General features: G+C 41.8%; 1 protein-coding gene across 9 annotated transcripts in view; it reads left to right on the top strand.

The window, feature by feature from the left end:
* LOC122062981 (F-box protein SKIP16) overlaps positions 1 to 19694 on the top strand; it is an 81104-nt gene that overhangs the window by 19503 nt on the left and 41907 nt on the right. For all 9 annotated transcript variants that reach the window (XM_042626652.1, XM_042626645.1, XM_042626647.1 and 6 more), the window contains exon 2: positions 1858 to 2580. In XM_042626652.1, the coding sequence (XP_042482586.1) occupies positions 1858 to 2580 (723 nt within the window). The remainder of the gene's footprint in view (positions 1 to 1857; positions 2581 to 19694) is intronic.

The following is a 19694-nucleotide window of genomic DNA, read 5'->3' on the forward strand; positions in this document are numbered from 1 at the left end:
AAATGTAGAGACGCAACCCTAAAACGATGCAAAAGATAATGGAAAAACAAGAACAACCAATGCACATAGGTTTACGAGGTTTGGCAAGATTTCCTACGTCCTCGGTGAGATGAGATCCTGCTTCACTATCAATGGAGAATAGGGTTACAACGCTCGTCCTCACACCTCTCAGTATTGCTTGCATTACAGAAAAAGAAATATTCGCTACAAATATATAGCGCGGAAGTACAAAACTGCCCTCAAAGAAACACCGTTGTCCTGCCTGTCGAGGCGCCTGCACCAGTACTCCCTGGGTTAAACTGTGACGAAATACAAGGCATCATACACCAACAGAAAACCTTCTCTTAGGTTGGGAAATTCATTAATATTTTAGCACCTCTCTCTTGGTTGTCTTGAATTTTTAATACTTTATTTTGCAGACTTTTTTTTGTCTAAAACTTGACATCTAAGCAAGGAACATGTGGTCTACCTTTCCATGAATTTCAGCCCTATGTAATCTACCATTTGTGAGGATTTAGAGACACTATCTTGAGATTAGAAAAGATTATCTAAATAAATCATTACATAATTGTTTTGTGTTGTTTCCTGTCAAAAGAAAACTTTATTCGGACATCTTTTACTTAATATTGGCCGTCAAACATCTTAGATGGTGTTTCATTTTTCACCAAGTTTTAGGGTGTTACTGTCCCTCCATCCCCGTAGGTTTATTTGATACATTTTGCTAGATTAAGAACAAAGTGAGTAATATTTTGTCAGGGCATTCCTTTAATCTGAGTATTATATGTATGTAGTAGTACCATGGTTTGAAATCCCGAAATTTCAGAATTTCGGTGTTTTATTTTTAGCCAAAACAAAACAAGGCCCAAGATAACATTTGTACAAAATTTCAGTTGAAATTTCGGTATTTCGGCCAAAATTTCGGTCTCATTTCGGTATCTCGGTCATCTCGGTCATCTCGGTCATCTCGGTACATTCTGTGTTATAAATACCATATCTCAGTTGAAATTTCGACTCTGTTTCGCCTATCTCGGTGGTTTCGGTTCCATTTGCATATGTTGAAGGAAAAACACTCCAAGTCTCCAACAAGCCTCTAATTAGCTACATCATCACACATTTTGACTTCCATTGGACTCCTACACGATCTACACATTTAAAGCTTAGGAAAGGTAAAGTTCTTTATCCAAAACCAGGTAAAATTTTTAGAACAGTTCGACTGTTGCTGCCAAACAAAGGTGCAACTCTAAAACAATGTCATGTCATAATATTTTTGCATTTTTATGTTCTAACCATGTTTATTAACTTTAAAATAAGTTACCCACCAAGTTTCAGGTCAAAATATGGCCGTTTGACTATTGAAACAGTCAACCGAAACAAAAAAAAAAATATATCATTTTGGCCGAAATTTCGCCGAAACGAAACGAAACGAAACTGGTGTTTCTGAACCCACCAAAACACCGAAACGAAACGAGATTTTGAACCTTGTGTGGTACCAAGAAGAAACCATTTATGATGAATGTACAATAGGCATGCCCCCTATCATATGGTGGTTGGGAAAAATACATCTGATCTTAGTATTGTAGATGTACCTAGAAGAAACTTCACATCCCTACAGTATGAACCAGGGCGAAGGGCAGTGCCACCATTCATTCCACTGGTTAGATGATGAGCCCAGCTTATGGGTTTAGTTTTAGATGGTTGGAAACAAATTCCAGTGGATGTTCAATAAAGTAGAATGTGGGTAAGTGGTCTTACATTATAGCTTTTTAGATTAAATTTATTTTTGTGGTAAGAAGAAAGCTTTTAAGCTTCATATGCTAGTACTCAGTTTTAGTTTTAAGATTTTTTTTTTCTGTACAGGCAGCTTATCAGATATGGAGGAAGGTTTTTATTATGTCTCCCTGGCTCCTTATCAGGCGGGTGAAAAGATGTTGGAATACAATTAAAAGTTGGATGGCTGCAAATTTCCCGGAGGCTGGGGGTACGCTGCGAAAGGGTGCATCTGAAGCTGAAATAAAGGAGATGGAGGATACTTTGGGAGTGAAATTACCTCTTCCAACAAAGGTTCTTTATCGTTTCTGTGATGGGCAAGATATAACAAGTGTATTTTCTTCTGGAAGTGAACGTGGTAGCTCCTTGGGCCTTATAGGAGGCTACTCTTTTTATGACCATGTAGTGAATGTGTACCTCTTACCTCTAAGTCAGGTAATTGCAGAAACGAAGGAGTTTGTACGTCACCTTGGTTTTTCAAACAGATCCAAGTACATTGTTGTGGCAGCTTCTTCCACATATGGTGAAAAGTTGTTCTTCCTCAATTGTTCAAATGCTCAACTTTATGTGGGTACTAAGAATCTCTCTATAGATGGAGAAATGATTGCATGTGTACCTAGTACATTAATAAACTCAGTCCACAATTTTCATGGCAATCAGCAGCAGGATGCCATGTTGCTATGGTTAGAAGAACATGGTCGCCGCTTACACAGTGGCATTATTGGGCTCCGTGGGGAAGGAGATGTTAGAAGCATTAATTTGTTTCCAGAAAGTCCACCTCTTTGTTCGACTGCTGCAACGAATGGTGTTCAGGTAATTTGTAAGTAATTACTATGAAGCTTCCCATCCTCTTAGAAAATTTTCAACCTTCACCACGTCCCCTTTTCCAGCCATGTGCGAGAATCATGTGCCCATTAGCCTGACTCTCCAACAGGAAGGAGCTTTACAGGTTGGCCAAGGTTTAGTGCCTCAACTCATGCTAGTTCTTTAGCCTATACCATACAATGAATTCTTCTCTATACCAAAAGTTTTCAATCTTTTCTTGGCCTATATACCGTACAGAGTTAACCCAAATGAGCCTCTTGCCAACTAAATGGGGCCTATATAGTACACAAGATGCTCCTAATTTCAAATGTTATTGCCCTAATGGTTGGCACACCCTTATCTTTCAATAATTTCAGAGTTCTCCAATCTTCTTTATTGGCCATTTCTCTGTTTTGAGTCTTTGAGAGCCATGCTTCTTGTGATAATCTGATGTGGGAGCATGATTGCTACCGTTGTATTTGTTTTGATCTTCAGTCTTGGGCCTTTGATTTGTACTATGTATTTTGGGTGTATTGTAATAATGTTGGTTCAATACATAGGATAGTTCTTAAATTATTTTGTCTTTTTTTAATTGTTGATAGTAATAGCAGTGGGGCCCATTAGCTATTAGTTTGGAAGTTATTTTATATTTAAAATATATTAGCTTAGAATCTTGTGGAGCTGTTACTTTTGTCTTGTTAAGCAAGTAACTATCTAGGAGAGTCCTATGTTTAGTTTGTTAAGTTAATAAGGTTCAAGCTATCGGGTTTCGACCCTTGGGGAGACCGAAATTTTAGTCGAAACCTGGGAAATTTTGAGGAAACAAGGGAATTTTTCCCGGTTGGGTGGAAACTTTGGTTTCGACCCCCAAAACAGTGTTTTTTTTTTTTTGCCCTGATTTTTTTTGTGTACATCCTATTTTAGACATTTCTAACTCATTCACATAATTGGTTTCATAAAAAAACACAAAGTCTACTTGTGGGGTGAGCCAAAAGTTTGGTAATGTATGCTGAGTCGTTGACTGAAAGTCTAAAACTATAATACATAATTACATAATCTACAACAATGCATAATACATAGTACAAATGATCCGAAATAAATAAAAATAATACAATCATTATGAGTTATCTCTCAATATTTAATACTGTAGATTGGCCAATGGTGTTTAACACATATTAAATTGAACACCAAACATCAACTATTAACCCTATTTTTTTCAAATATATGTTGTTGGTAAATACATTTTTAAAAACAGAAAAAAAATTAATATGCAAAAAAAAATAAAAAAATAAAAAAATTGGACACTATGGATGCGTAGATCGGGTCATTTTAACTAACATATAAAAAATTTACATCATTCTATTCTATTTACAACTATATTCTATAAAAAAAATGATTTTTGGGGAAGTTGGGACTTACCTTTTTGGTCTAAGCTGCCTTCCTTATGTAGATCAAGCAAGATCCAACCTTAGATTCAATTTTGTTGGGCACAAAGGGGAAATCTTGAGTGTTTCCCCAAGTTTCCCACTCCAAAGAGAAAAAAGTAAGGGGAGAGGGTCGAATTTTTTAGAATAGGAGCCTTGGCTTCTTTTCAAAGCATCTTATAAAAGAGCTGGTTCCACCCAAAGGGTCGAACCACGCGGTTCAGCTGAAATTTCCCATATTTAGGTCGAAATATGGGATTTTTCATCAAAACCTATCGATACTTGTTGAAACCTGTGACAAGATATATGGTTTCGGTCTCTTGCGATACGATCGAAACATGCGAAATTTCTACCGTTTCGTTCAAGTTTTTGAACCATGATCTTTATACACGTGTATTGATCAGGGGAAGAAAATAAGGAAAAAAAATTTTGTGAAGAGTAAGCCGCAACTTACTCTCTTTCCCCACTAACGGATCTCTCTCTCTCTCTCTCTCTCTCTCTCGCTGTGTCAAATTTCAATTCATATTCCTCTCATTGATCTTCACATCTGCATATGATTGAAGAATGGCCTGAGATCTCTTTTGAGGACACGTTTACCCTTATGGCCTTATATGTTTTTTTTTCGGGTGAATAAGAAATTCATTACCAAGGTGAAGAGAGCTAGGGGGGATACAGCCCCTACGGGAAAAGAAAAGGAAAAAGAAAAACCACCAAAGGGAGGCTAAAACCCAGAAGGGGAGGGTGCCGGGGGGGGGTTGGGAATCAAATTAGAAGATAGAAGTTCCCAAGAGGTTGCAATGAGATTTTTCCTGGGGGAGCTAACAATCGGGAGGGCAGGTATGAGAGAAAGTTTGGAGGAGACATCGAAGTAGATGGCATTCCAAATCTTGTCAAAAGACTTGGAGTTGGAAGTCCCATCTACGGGGTTTCTTTCCATCCAAATGTGGTTAATGGCCGCCTCGAAGGCTAGTTTCTAGCAGTGTCGCACATGGACTTGCCTGCAAAAGTCATGTCTATCCAAATTCATTCTCTAGAGGGGGAGGGGGAGCTCCTAGAAGGTCAGCAATAGGTAAGGACTCTTTTCCAAGCAGAGGTTGAAAAGGGGCAATTGAAAAAAAAAAGTGGTGGTTGATATCTTTTGAACCATTCTAGCAGAGACCACAAGCAGGAGAAACAAGGATATGGCGATGGATGAGAAAAGCTTGGGTTGGAAGGCAATTAGAGAGGGCTCTCTAGGCAATGAAGCTATGAATGAGGGATATGGAATTTGAACCAGGTGATTTTTCACCCAAGGGCAGGTGTTGCCCTCAGTAGGGACAAGATGCCAAGCGAAGGAGGAGAAGTTTCAAGAGGAGGATGGAGATTGGATTATTTTGTCTTCTCTGGGGGAGAGAGGGAGGATAGGAAGGTCGATCAGAGGGGGGAAAGCGAGGAAGATGGGGGAGACCAGGCACCATTGTAGATAATGGAAGAGACTGAAGAATCTTTGGCAAGACCAAAGGAGTAGACGGTTCTAGGCCCCATAGTAAGAAAGAGCACCCAATAGGTTGCCAGTTATCAAGCCACTAGGAAGTGAATTGCCCATTACTGATCTTACAGTGAATGGCCTTCAGGGCAAGCCTGCAGAATTTTACGCCAAACCCAGGAGGCATCCTGAGAAAGAGGGACAGTCCAAAGAAAGTCTTTATGGAGGAGGTAGGAGTAGACCTAAGAGACCCATATACTGTTTTTCTTGGAAGCAATTTTCTAGATGAGCTTAAGGATGCCAGCCAAATTGGCATGCTTAATCCTTTTAAGGTCAAGTCCTCCCTCATCTTCGGGGAGGCAAATAGGGTGGAGGAATCTTGGCGAATCTCACCTTTCCAGAAGAGTAGAAGAGAGACTCAATGGCCTTGATGGTGGCCTTAGGGAGGGCAAAGATGCCAGACCAGTAGATGTAGGAAGATTGGAGCACAGATCTGATGAGCTCCGGCCGACCAGCATGGGATAAGAGTTTTCTTTCCAAAGTTGGAGTCTTTTCCGGATGTTGTCCAGCATTGGAGTGCAGTGATGAGCAATGAGTCTAGTGGAAATGAGAGGGAGGCCCAAATATTTGACCAAGAACCAAGGGAGAAATGTAAGCTGAAGGAGCCGGGCTTTAGTGTCTTCACAAACGCCATAGAGGAAGATACTAGACTTTAGAAGATTGATGCGGAGAATAGAAATAGATACAAAGAATTAAGGGAAGAGAGGATGGGTTGTATGGAACAGGGATCAACTTTGGAAAATACCATGAGATTGTCAGCAAAGGTAAGGTGGGTGAGCTTGAGAGATCTACATTTAGGAATGGGGGAGATGAGAAGATCATCAGTATGAGATTGTATGGATCTAGACAGGACTTCTAGTGTAAGGGAGAAGAGAAGGGGGGGATAGGGCAACCTTGTCTAATACTAGTAGAAGAGGCAAAATAACCAGCTGGGGAACTGTTGACAAGAACAGAGAAATTTAGGGAAGAGATACAAGCAAAAACCTAGTTAACAAAGATTGGGGGAAAGGACATGGAAAGGACATTACCGATAAAGTCCCATCTGATAGAATCACAGGCTTTGTCGATGTCGATCTTGAGAAGATGCAGGGGAGTGGGATTTTCTACCAAAGCCACAGACAATTTTATGGCAAAGGATGATATTTTCCGCATTGCTTCTACCAGTAATAAAAGCTAATTGATTGGGACTGACAAGGGAGGAAGTAAAGGAGGTTGCATAGGGATATGGGCCTGAAGTCAGACATGCAGGAAGATCCTTCCTTTTTGGGGAGGAGGTAAAGGAAGGTTTGGTTAACCCCAAGGATTTGGGAGGGTTGAGAAAGAAGCTCCTAATAGCAGGGATGATGCCGTTCCAATGATCTCTTAGTAAGAGGAGAAAAATCCCATGTTGAACCCATTAGGGCTAGGGGCTTTGCTGGGCTCGTGGGAGTTGATAGTAGTGAGGATGGCTTTGAGGAGAGGAAGGAGGTGGCTAGCAACGTATTTGTTGAGGAGGTGATGGCATATTTCGAAATCTCCGAAATTTTAGAATTTTGATTTTTTTTTTTTCTGGCCGAAACGAAATAAGGCCCGAAATAACATTTGTACAATATTTCGGTCAAAATTTCGGTATCGTTTCGGTATCTCACTTCTCAGTACTTTCCATATGTTATAAATACCATATCTCGGTCGAAATTTCGGTATTCCGGTCGAAATTTTGACTTTGTCTCGCCTGTCTCGGTGGTTTTGGTTCCATTTGCATATTTTGAAGGAAAAACACTCCAAGTCTCCAACAAGCCTCTAATTAGCCACATCATCACACATTTTGACTTCCATTGGACTCTTACAAGATCTACACATTTAAAGCTTAGGAAAGGTAAAGTTCTTTCTCTAAAATCAGGTAAAATTTTCAGAATAGTTTGACGGTTACTGCCAAACAAAGGTGTAACTCTAAAACAATGTCATGTCGTAATATTTTTGCATTTTTATGTTCTAAGCATGTTTATTAACCTTAAAATAAGTTACCCACCAAATTTCAGGTCAAAATATGGCTGTTTGACCACCAAAACAGTCAACCGAAACAAATAAAAAAAATACACCATTTCGGCCGAAATTTCGCCGAAACGAAACGAAACGAAACGAAACTTCAGTTTCTGAACCCACCGAAACGAGATTTCGAACCTTGGGTGATGGTAGGGGGTAGGTGATCGGTGGGGAGGAGGGCAAAAGATACTCCTGAAGAAGGAGACCGTTTCAGATTTGATGTCCTTTAGGCTATGAAGGATAGAACCATTAGAGGTCAAAAGAAGGGGAATGGAATTAGAATTGGTTCTGACTTAAGGGTTTTGTGGAAGTAGGCAGAGTTTGTGTCGCCAAGCTCAAGCCACTTGATGTGGGATTTTTTCTTAAGAAAGCTCTCTTCTTGAGCTAACAGTGAGGAGAGCTTATGGGAGAGAGATTTCTCCTCTAGGGCAAGAGAAGGGTTAAAAAGGTTAGATTGGAGATGGGATTGGGTGGAGGCAAGCTTTTCTCTACAAGAGGAGACATAAGACAAGATGATCCCAAATGTGGAGGAATTCCACTCTTTGAGGGAAAATTTGACATTTTTAAGCTTGCCACCGAAGGCAATGAGGAGGGGGGGGGGAGGAGAAGGAGTTTGAAATAACCTAAAGAGGGGGTGAATAGGTTATGCTAATGGAAATTTAAATCTTTTCGAAATAATATCCCAAGTGTGATTGCGAAATAAAATATGCAGAGTAAAATAAAGTTCACAACCACACAAGACTAAGATTTATAGTGGTTCGACTCAACCTGAGTTTAGTCCACTCCCTACAAGATCCTCTTGTAAGGTATTCCACTAGCCCTTCCCTTTCAGTATAGTATGTAAGGAGGAAAACCTTTACATAATCTTTTAAGGATAAGTGTATACGTACAATCCCCTTTCAGGTAGAGAGGCACCTTACAATCTCCTTTAAGGATAAGAGGATCATTACAATCTCTTTCAAGGATAAGAGGGTCCTTATAATCTCTTAAGGATGGGTGGGTCCTTACACAAGCCTAAGTACAGTCTAGACTTGATGTAAAATAGAAAATGGAGAAGTGGAATAAAAGAGAATTACTTCTTGTGTGGTGCGTGAATGAAATGCAATGATATAAAAGAATGCACCTTCAAAGTGTTCTTAATGTTTGCAATGCAAATTTCAAGATATAGATGAAGACTTGTAGATAACCTTGAGTTCCTCTTGAATGGAAAATGAAGAACTTGAACTCAAGAGATGGTATAGACCAATCTCACTTCTAATGCTCAAATAATGCTCCTCCAAAGTTGGGATTAATTGTTTTTTAGTGAGTAGCATTAGAGGTATTTATAGGTGAGGTTAGGTGGTCATTTTAGGCAGTAAATCAGGGTCTAATGGTCATATTTTAGGTCCACCGGTTGACCGCCAAGAGCCGTTGAGGCAAAATATAGCCATTGGAGCTCATCCAGGTAGGCACCGATCGACCAGGGGTTTCATCCGGTCAACCGCCTACGGCCTCGGACAGTGCCAGTCGACTGCCCACAGGCTCTGTCTTGATTGACAAACTACTGTCATACTGAGCCGTTGTCAATGTTTCGGCCGTAACTTTCTGGTCCGATCTTGGAATGACTCGATTCCAGTTGCGTTGGAACCATGAATCGATTTCCGACAACTTTCATGAAGGGTCCATGTCCTGATACCAACTTTAAGGTTACCCAAAATACCCTTGAGTCAGGTCAAGGTGGTTTTTACCAAATTTCACTAGAACATATTTTTGTTAATATGTTCCATACCACTTAGGGACTTTCATACTTGGTCAAAGTACGTCCTAAGGTCATTCTAGTATGGTGCAATGCACATGCATTAGTGCACGTATATATGTGGAGGTTACAAATTACATTAAAAATGACCAATCTATCTTAGTGGTCTTCTTCTTCACTTGAACCTTTCACTCTTTGGCACTTCATCTTCTTTTCTTCTTGTTTGCAATTCCATGTCTTGACATCTTGAAGCTTGAATTCTTATGATATCTTCTTCAAGCATTGATACCAACTTGTTGATACTCCTCATTTGATGACTTCAATCTTTATTTCTTCCTTTCATTCATCAAATTCGATCTTTGATATGAAGTCTCTACAAAACAATACCTGAAGGCAAATTGTGAATTCTTTCATATGTTTGTTATCATCAAAACCAATTATAGGAGTGTGGGCATATCCCTAACAGAGTTGATCGTCTTAAGCCAGGCAGATTGGACAATAGGGGTGTCCACATGTTAAAGAATTTGAAGGGCTTGGGGTCGAAAGAGATATAATGTTGGATGAAGAGAGAGATAGGACTATGGTCAGAGATGGAGGGGGAATCAAAGTTGGCGCGGGAGGAGAAGCAGGTGAGCCAAGCTTCATTGACAACAATCTCGTCCAGATTGCATGCAAGACAATCATGACCAGATCTTTTATCGTGCTAGGAAAATTTAAGACCAGACCCCCTTAGATCATCCAGGCCAGTGTCGTCTAAGTGAGAGTTAAAGGCATCCACTAAAGCGTGGTCTATAGGGGTGCCTCCAATTTTCTCGTGGCCAAAACGGACCACAATGAAATATCCTCCCCAACTTAGGTAGCAAGGGAGCAGAGGTTATTCTAGAGGGAATTCCGGTTAAAGTTGTAGTTGAGGCCATAGATAACAGTGAAGAAGGGGTTCCCTCCACTAGGGCTAGAGGTGGATTTATTAAAAGGAGTAAGAGATAGAAGAAATTTGGATTTTGGAAGGGTTCCAAAGGATCCAGATGCATCTGTTGGGACTGGAAGAATAATTGGAGAGGAGAAGGGAGGGGCAAAATGGCTCCAGGGGGCAAGGAGGATGGGAAGCCGATTTGCTTTGAATGCGCCTACGATATTCAATGATTGAGGGGGACCCAGGGGTAGAGGAGGAGTGGAGGGAAGGGGGAGATAAGGTAATAAAAGGAAGGATTGAAGAGGAAAGGGGGTTAGCAGAGAGATAAGGGAGGGGGTTAAGGCTCTTAATAGGAGATTTACGGGAAGGCTTGGAGACCAAGGAAGGTGGGGAAGGGGGAGAGGGAGTGGTTGTTTTTGAAGAGGAGGATTTCTTCTTAGAAGATTTAAGGGGAAGGGAAGACTTCTTAGCGGAGGTCTTGGAAGAGGAAGATAAGACTGAGCAGGAACCCTTAGACTTAGTCGAAGCAATAGGGGGTAGTGGTAGGGTCTTGTTGATAGTGTCCGCAGCAAGGGAGGAAGCATGAGGAAGGGTGGAACTCCAAGGAGAAGAGGAAGGAAGGGGGGAGTTGTCATAATAAGGGAGAGCACTGTTGGTGAAGTCATAGTATGGCCCTGCTGTAGGGAGATCATAATAGAGCAACGCAAAACTGGTGAAGTCGTGGTATGGCCCTGTTGGAAGGGAAGACTTCTTAGAGGAGGTTTTGGAAGAGGAAGACAAGATCGAGTAGGAAATTGAAGAAGCCTTGGACTTAGTCGAAGCAATAGGAAGGTAGTGGTAGGGTCCTGTTGATAAGTGTCCACAACAAGGGAGGAAGCTCAAGGAAGGGTGGAACTCCAAAGAAAGGAGGAAGGAAGGGGGGAGCAGTCATAACAGCGGCATGCACTGTTGGTGAAGCTATGGCATGGCCCTGTTGTAGGGAGATCACACTAGGGGAAGGCAAATCTGATAAAGTTGTGGCATAGCCCTCCTTGAGGGAGATAGCAATAGGGAGTGGCACATTTGATGAAGTCGTGGCATGGCCCTGCTGGGGGGAGATCATAGTAGGGGAAGGCATGATTGATGAAGTCCTGGTTTGGTCCTACTGGAAAGGGCTCATAGCAGAGGAGGAAGCAGACGATGCAAGTCCTTGTGAAGATGTGGCGGCAGGTAGAGTCATAAGAGGAGACAAAGCAAGGCCCTGTTTGAAAGAGGTTGCAACAGGGGACGGAAGCGCTGTTGAAGATGTCGTGGCATGACCCTATCGGAAAGAGGTCACGGTAAGGGAGGAATCCTCGATGAAGGCGTGGCATGTCTCTGCCTGAATGAGAGCACAGGGGAGGAAGCAGCTGAGGGGAGCGATGCTGATGATGGCGTGGCATGGCCCTGTCAGAATGAGGTCATGGCAGGGGAGGAAGTAGCAGAGGGAAGCATTGTCGATGAAGGCATGGCATGACCTTGCCGAAATATGGAGCGACAAGGGAGGTAGCAGCTGAGGGGAGCGATGATGATGGCGGTGAGGCAAGGCCCTGTTGGGACGAGGTCGTAGCAGGGAAGGGTGTAGCAGAGGGGCCACAGTCAATGATGCTAAAGGCGACGTGGTAAGGCCCTACTAGAATGAGCTTGCGGCAAAGGGCAAAGACAAGGTTGGAGGCAACGAGGAAACCATAGGGGAGCGGGGGCCTCAGAAGGGAAGGAGGCGAGGAGGAGAGCACAGGAAGATTGTCCATTAGCAAGCTGAGGTTTATAGGGGGCAGTCGGGGGATGGGGGGCAGAAGAGATAGGAGCATGGGTTGGAGGATGATCTGAAATAAGCAGAGGGGGGTTGGGAGGATTTGATGAGTCTTGTATATGACCCAGCAGGTGTGGTTCGTAGACTTGGAAAAGGAGTTGTCAAATGGGCTTGGATCAAACCTAGCTGAGAAGGGTTCCAAGGGGTGTCAGAGTAGTAGGAAGGCTGGCAAGGATTATCCAAGAGAGGGGGAGGCCATTAGGAGAATGGGCTGAACTAAAGTGGGCTAGGCCGAGAATGGTTGAAGGATGGGCCGTCCAAAAGGAGGGGAGGTGAGGTGGCATGAGAGGAGGTAAGGGTCACGTGATGGAGGGAAGCGTGTGAAGGTGGGAGAAGGCTAGATGAGTTATCAGTGAAGGGATGGTTATTAGCTAAAAGGGGTTTGGAAATTAAAGAGTTGAGATGGGTGATAGGAGCAGGCAAAAGAGAGGGAGGGGCGTGAGGTGCCAGGAGACATGGAGCAGCCAAAATCGTCAGTGTCAGGGGAGAGCAGAGAATCAGTTACGTCCAGTGGTTAAGACACTAAGATCCGTTGTATCAAGAGCATGGTTGTGACATATGCAGCAGGAGCTTTCATCGGAACAGATTTGTTCCTAGTGCGAGGTTGTCAGCAGTGGCTTCGGTCACGGAAAGAGCCAAAGCGAGGTTGGAGACTCATACAATAGGAACCAGGGGAAGGATCAGAGATCGAAGCAGAGGGCATATCCATTGTTTCATTGGCAGAAGGGGGGATAAGCTTGGAGCAATCCTTGGAATGGTGACCAGACATACGGTAGGCAAGCCAGCCAGTGAGGGGGAATCCAATTATATCTCTTGGTGAAAGGAGTGTCTATCCATTATGATGACAGAAGGAGGAGTTGTCTCTGCAGAGACCTCAACACATTCTTGCGAAGGAGTCTTTGCTTCTCTTTGGTTCTTGAATCCGAATATAAAGGAGTTCCAATGACTGATCCTATCAAACTCTGACCTCCTTTCCCCTAGAAGTGAAGAGGGAGGTTGGGAAGTGCTATCCAGAGGGGAATAGAACGGTAGTCCTTTAGAAACGCAACCATAAAACGATACAAAAGACAATGGAAAAATAAGAATAAACAATGCACACAGGTTTACGAGGTTCGGTAAGATTTCGTACGTCCACGGTGAGATGAGATCCTGCTTCACTATCAATGGAGAATAAGGTTACAACGCTTGTCCTCACACCTCTCAGTATTTCTTGGGAAAAACCCTAATCCGGAAAGTACAAAACTGTCTGTTGAGGCGCCTGCACCAGTACTCCCTGTATTAAACTATGACGGAATACAAGACATCATACACCAACAATCTCCACCTTGGCTTGAATTCTGTCGAGCCTTCTGTAAAGATAACCTGTAGACGTTTTCATCCCTGTACATCATGAGAGGTACAAACCCACAGCTATTTGGTGCATCCCTCATCTTCAACAATGAGTAATATTAATCAAGTCCAAACAGGACTCGAACTTCTCTGTAGTAACTGGCTTGGTAAGCATATCTGTAGGATTGAGATCTTTATGAATTTTTCTCAAGTGAATACTACCTTCTGACACGAGCTCCTTGATCTTGTGAAATCTCACATCAATATGCTTTGTCCTTGCATGAAACACCTGATTCTTTGCAAGATGCATGGCACTCTGACTGTCACAATGTAACACTATACCTCCTTCAACCCCAACTCACGAACCAATCTAGCCAACCAGACTCCCTTGGCTGCCTCAATTGCTGCCATGTACTCTGCCTTTGTAGTGGACAATGCAACTGTAGACTGAAGCATCACCCTCCATGATATAAGTCCACTAGTCAATATAAATACATACCTTGTAGTAGACCTCCTCCTGTCTAAATCACCAGCATAGTCAGAATCAACATAACCTGCTAACTCTGTGGAGCTTCCCTTACCATTGAACATAACACCTATATCTTTAGTCTTGCTCAAATATATGAAGATTCACTTAATTGCATTCCAATGCTCCTTCCCTGGATTACTTATGTATCTACTAACAACACTGACTGCTTGAGATAAATCCGGTCTGCTACAAACCATAGCATACATGAGGCTCCCAACTGCGCTACCATAGGGGACCTGAGACATTTGCTCCACCTCCTCATGTGTTGTAGGGATTCCCTTTTAGATAACTTGAAGTGGTTAGCTAACGGAGTGCTAACCGACTTAGCCTTTTCCATGTTAAAACACTCTAGGACCTTTTCAATATACCTCTTTTGAGTATCCTAAAGTTTACCTGCATTTCTATCTCTAAGGATTTCTATGCCAAGGATCGTCTTAGCAGCTCCAAGATCCTTTATCTCAAATTCAGCACTCAACAAAGATTTCAAAGAGATTATATCATATTTATTCTTTGCAGTAATGAGCATGTCATCAACATAAAGCATTAACAAACTAATGGAATTATCACTTGACACTTTATAATAAACACAACTAACATACACATTTCTTGTGTAGTCAATCTTCATCATGTGGGAATCAAAGCACTTGTACCACTGCCTAGGAGATTGCTTAAGACCATAAAGCGTCTCTTAAGCAGACAAACATGATCTTCCTTTCCCTGCACTTTGAAACCTTCAGGCTATTCCATGTAAATCTGTTTCTCCAAGTCTCCATGAAGAAATGCAGTCTTCACATCTAGCTGTTCAAGCTCCAAATCATACATGGCCACCAAAGCAAGTAGTATCAAGATCGAAGTGTGTTTCACCACTGGAGAGAATATTTCATTGTAATCTATCCCCCTTTCTGTGCATAGCCCTTGGCTACAAGTTTGGCTTTATACCTTTCATGCTCTTTCTTAGATGCTGCCTCTTTCTTATGAAATACCCATTTACACCCAATGATTTTTCTTCCCTTGGGTTTTTCCACAATCTCCCAAGTCTTGTTCTTTTACAGATTCCATTTCTTTCATTATAGTTGCCATTCATTTATCATGTTATGCATCACTCAAAGCATCTTGGTAGGAAGATGGATCACCTGTACCTATAGTGAGGGCATAGGCAACCATGTCCTGAAACTCGTATCTCACAGGTGCTTTATGAGTACGTTTTCCTTTACCCTTTGCCACAGTATAGGGAACTTGTACTATTTCTTGTTGTCCTTGTAAGTCTTTGGATGACTCATTATCTCTTGTTGTTTCTGACTCACCTAACTTCACCTGCACAGTAGAACCTTTTTTATTTTCATTAAGTGCTTGTGAACAGCAATTTTACTTCACCATATGGGACTGATCAAACACAATGTCTCTTCTAACCACAATCTTCTGTGAACTTGGATCCTACAACTTGAATCCCTTTACGCCTTTCTTAAAACCAGATACACTGTTTAGACTTTGAGTCTAACTTAGAATGCTACTGACTCTCCACATGAGCATAGGCTGGACAACCAAATATTTTAGAATAGAATAATCTACTAGTTTTCTTATCCATACCTCTTCGGGAATTTTACAGTCAATCGCCTTTGATGGAGATCTGTTGATGGGGAAACATGTCATATTTACTGCTTCTGCCCAAAATCTCTTGCTCAACCTTGCATTCAGTATCATACTCCGAGCTCTTTCTAGAAGTGTCCTGTTCATCATTTCAGCTACATCATTTTGCTGTGGTGTTTTTGGAACCGTGAAGTGACGTGTAATCCTTTCAACGTTGCACAATTCTAGAAATGGCTTGTACGTGTACTCCCCTCCATTATCTGTTCTCAAGTACTTAATTTTCTTTTCTGTCTTCCTTTCTACCTCAGCCTTCCATTCCTTAAATTTAGTGAACACCTCACTTTTATGCTTTATGAAGTAAATCCAAACTTTCCTTGAGTAATCATCAACAAAGGTCACGAAGTATTCTGCCCCACCTTTAGATTTGATTGTTGAAGGACCCTATACATCGCTGTGTGCATAATCAAACACCCCCTTACTCTTATGTTTTACAGTTTTGAAACTAACCTTGCACTGTTTCCTGAACACACAATTCTTGCAGAAGTTCAGTTTATAAGCTTTCACCCCTTCAATAGTTTCCTTTTATGAAGTTCCATCAATCCTCTTTCTCTCATATGCCCTAGCCGCGTATGCCACAGATGAGTATCATTTGTATCAGATCCTACATCTGTAGTCACAGATGCTCCACCTGTAACTGTGCTTCCTGTGAGTCTGTATAGGTTTCCTATTAGCTGTCCCTTCATGACAACCAGAACACTTGTTACAATCTCAGAAACCTGTAACCAAACCAGAGAACACCTGTTACAATCTCAGAAACCTGTGACCAAACCAAAGAAAGAAGAAGAAAAAGAGAAGAAGAAAAGAAGAGAGAAGAGAAGAGAGGCGAGATCGAGATTCTCCCAAAAGAGGGGAATAACCTGCGATCAGACCAAAATAGTATAATCGCAGGTTATACCCTCAATATATATATTTCAGAAATAAAAACAGGTACAAAAATATCCCTGAACTCACGCTAGTCAGCCCTAACACAGAAATAGGGATCGATGAGACATAATTGCCTATATCGCCCCTGTCGCTGATTGAGCCTAACGCCTCAATCTTAACACTCCCCCTCAAGCTAGAGCATATACATCACCCATGCTCAGTTTGTTATAACCATTACGAAAACTAGGAGCATATAGAGACTTATTGAACATGTCAACCAACTGATCTGAGGAAGGAACAAAGGGAGTCTCGACTAGCTTCTTCAGAACAGAATCACGAACAAAGTGGCAGTCCACTTCGATGTTCTTGGTCCTCTCATGGAAGACCGGGTTACTAGCAATGTAAACAGTAATTTGGTTGTCACAGTACATCTTCATAAGCTTAGTCACTGGAAACCCCAACTCCAAAAGTAACGACCGTAACCACATCAACTCAGTAGTGGTGTGAGCCATAGCTCTGTATTCTGCTTTAGCACTAGACTGGGCAATGGTAGTCTGCTTCTTACTTCGCCATGTAATCAGATTACCTCCAACAAATGTGCAACACCCTGTAGTGGACCTACGATCACTAGCAGAGCCAGCCCAATTAGCATCAGAGTAGCCAACAAGATCCATATGCCGATTAGGACGATAGATCAGCCCTTTATCAGGAGCACCCTTTAAATAGCGAAGAACACGAACAATTGCATCCCAATGTGCTTTATGAGGAGATTGCATGAACTGACCAAGAACCCCAACAACATAAGAGATGTCAGGTCGTGTGACTGTAAGATATGTTAACTTGCCAACTAAGCTCCTGTACTGAAGTACATCCTAGAGAGGTTCACCGTCACTAACACCAAACTTTTGGTGAGGGTCCATAGGGATATCTATAGGCGTTGATGCAAGCATACCAGTATCAGATCAAAGGTCCAACACATACTTCCTGTGAGATAAACTGATCCCCTTCTTACATCAAATCACTTCAATCCTGAGGAAATAGTGAAGCTGATCTAAGTCTTTGGTTTGAAAGTGCTGCTGTAGGTAGTTCTTCACATCAGAAATTCCTGTCTCATCATTCCCAGTGAGAATAATATCATCCATATAAACCACTAAGACAACCAACTTATTACCTCTGCGACAAACAAAAACAGAGTGATCAGAATAACACTGAGAAAATCCACAAGTCACCATGGTAGTGCTAAACTTGTCAAACCATGCCTGAGACTGTTTAAGTCCATAGATAGCCTTGTGTAAACGACACACGACCTCTATGCTCCCGTTGAGCAACATAACCAGGAGGTTGCTCTATGTACACCTCTTCTTGTAGATCACCATATAAAAAGGCATTATTGATGTCCAACTGAAACAAAGGCCAATCAAAGTTGACAGCAAGGGAAATAAGTAGGCGAAAAGAGTTCAGCCTAGCAACCGGTGAGGTCTCAAAATAATTAACCCCATACGTCTGATTATACCTCTTGGCAACCAACGGGCTTTCAACCGCTCAATAGAGCCATTAGAATGATACTTAATAGTGTAAACCCAACAACATTTCACCAAGTCCTTACCCGGAGGTAAATCTACTAGGCTCCAGGTAACACGATTTAAGAGAGCATCCATTTCTACATCTATGGCAGCTTTCCACATAGAGATATGCAAGGCGTCAACATGAGATCGGGGAATGGTGTTAGTAGAAAGAGACAAGGCAAGGCCATGGATAGTTGATGGGAGATGAGACAGGGAAACAAAGTTATCAATGGGATCCGCAGCCAAAGATTTTTGTGTGCAAGTTCGTGTACGTTTACGTTGAGCAATTGGTAAGTCATAAGTGATAGGAGGGATAGGAGCTTCACCAGAGGAAGGTGGCAATGGAGGGAGCGAATAATCTGGAGTATTGGTATTGGCACTAGGCTGTTCAAGCTTCTTGCGCTGGTAAACCTATAGAGGAGGTGTGTCACTGGCACTAGGAATATCAGGAAAAGGAATAAGAGATGGAATGGGAGGAGGAGTTGGAGAGTTCCACTCCATCCCAGACTGGGATGCTTGAGGAGAAAAAAATGATGTACCCTTTCTGAGTATGTGAATAACCTAAAAAAATGCACTTAGTGGACCAAGGAGATAGTTTATCTGACGGTGCATGCAAATTATGAACAAAACACACAACCAGACACGAGGAGGAACTGAAAAACTTGGCAGATTAGGGAATACAATAGAAAAAGGAGACCGATCTGAAAGAACCGAGGAAAGAATGCGATTAATCAAGTGACAGGCAGTTAAAACCCCATCACACCAAATTTTTTTTGGAACATGCATATGTATCATAATAGCTCGTGCTACCTCAAGAAGGTGCCGATTTTTATGTTCAGCTACCCCATTTTGCTGGGGGGTATAAGCATAACTAGTTTGGTGTATCATCCCATGGTTAGCACGAAAATCAGAAATCTCATTTTGAGTATACTCTAAAGCATTATCAGACCTAAAAATCTTAATTAAAATTCCAAACTGAGTTTTTATTTCATTATAGAAATTCTGAAATACAGATAAAAATTCAGATCGATCTTGTGTTACAACCATGTAAGATGAGAATGATCATCCACAAAAGTCATAAAATATCGAAATCCAAATCTATTGCTGACTCTGCAAGGACTCCAAACATCAGAATGTACTAAAGAAAGTAAAGACGGACTATGAGACACGGAGCGAGATGAGAAGGACACACGGTGATGCTTTCCCAACTCACAGGCTTCACACTCTAACTAGAGCATAAACTTAAAACTAGGAAATAAAATTTTCAACCTAGACAAAGATAAGTGTCCTAAACAATAGTGCCATTGGAAATGAGTCATATCCCCAACAACAGTAGCAGCAGCAGAAGAAGCACGAGTGCCACAATTGAGATAATATAAACCATCTTTTTTATGCCCTCCACCAATCGTCTTCGTCATGTGAAGATCCTGAAAAACACAATAAGAAGGAAAGAAAGTTATTGAGCAATTTAATGACCTAGTTAATTGACTTACAGAGAGGAGACTTAATGGAAATTGGGGAACATGTAACACAGAAAACAAATTAAGTGAGATGTAGGTGAGATAGTACCATGACCTAACACCGGTGTTGAAGCATCGTTTGCAAGAACAACAGATGTAGAGTTGGTACTAAGAGAAAATGACTTACACAGGGATGACTTACCAGTCATATGAGTAGAGGCACCTGAATCAATTATCCAGGGAGTAGAAGTAGTGGTAAGAAGGGCTGAGGTACCTGCA

The sequence above is a fragment of the Macadamia integrifolia genome, unplaced genomic scaffold, assembly GCF_013358625.1.
Source record: "Macadamia integrifolia cultivar HAES 741 unplaced genomic scaffold, SCU_Mint_v3 scaffold1167, whole genome shotgun sequence".
Lineage (NCBI taxonomy): Eukaryota > Viridiplantae > Streptophyta > Magnoliopsida > Proteales > Proteaceae > Macadamia > Macadamia integrifolia.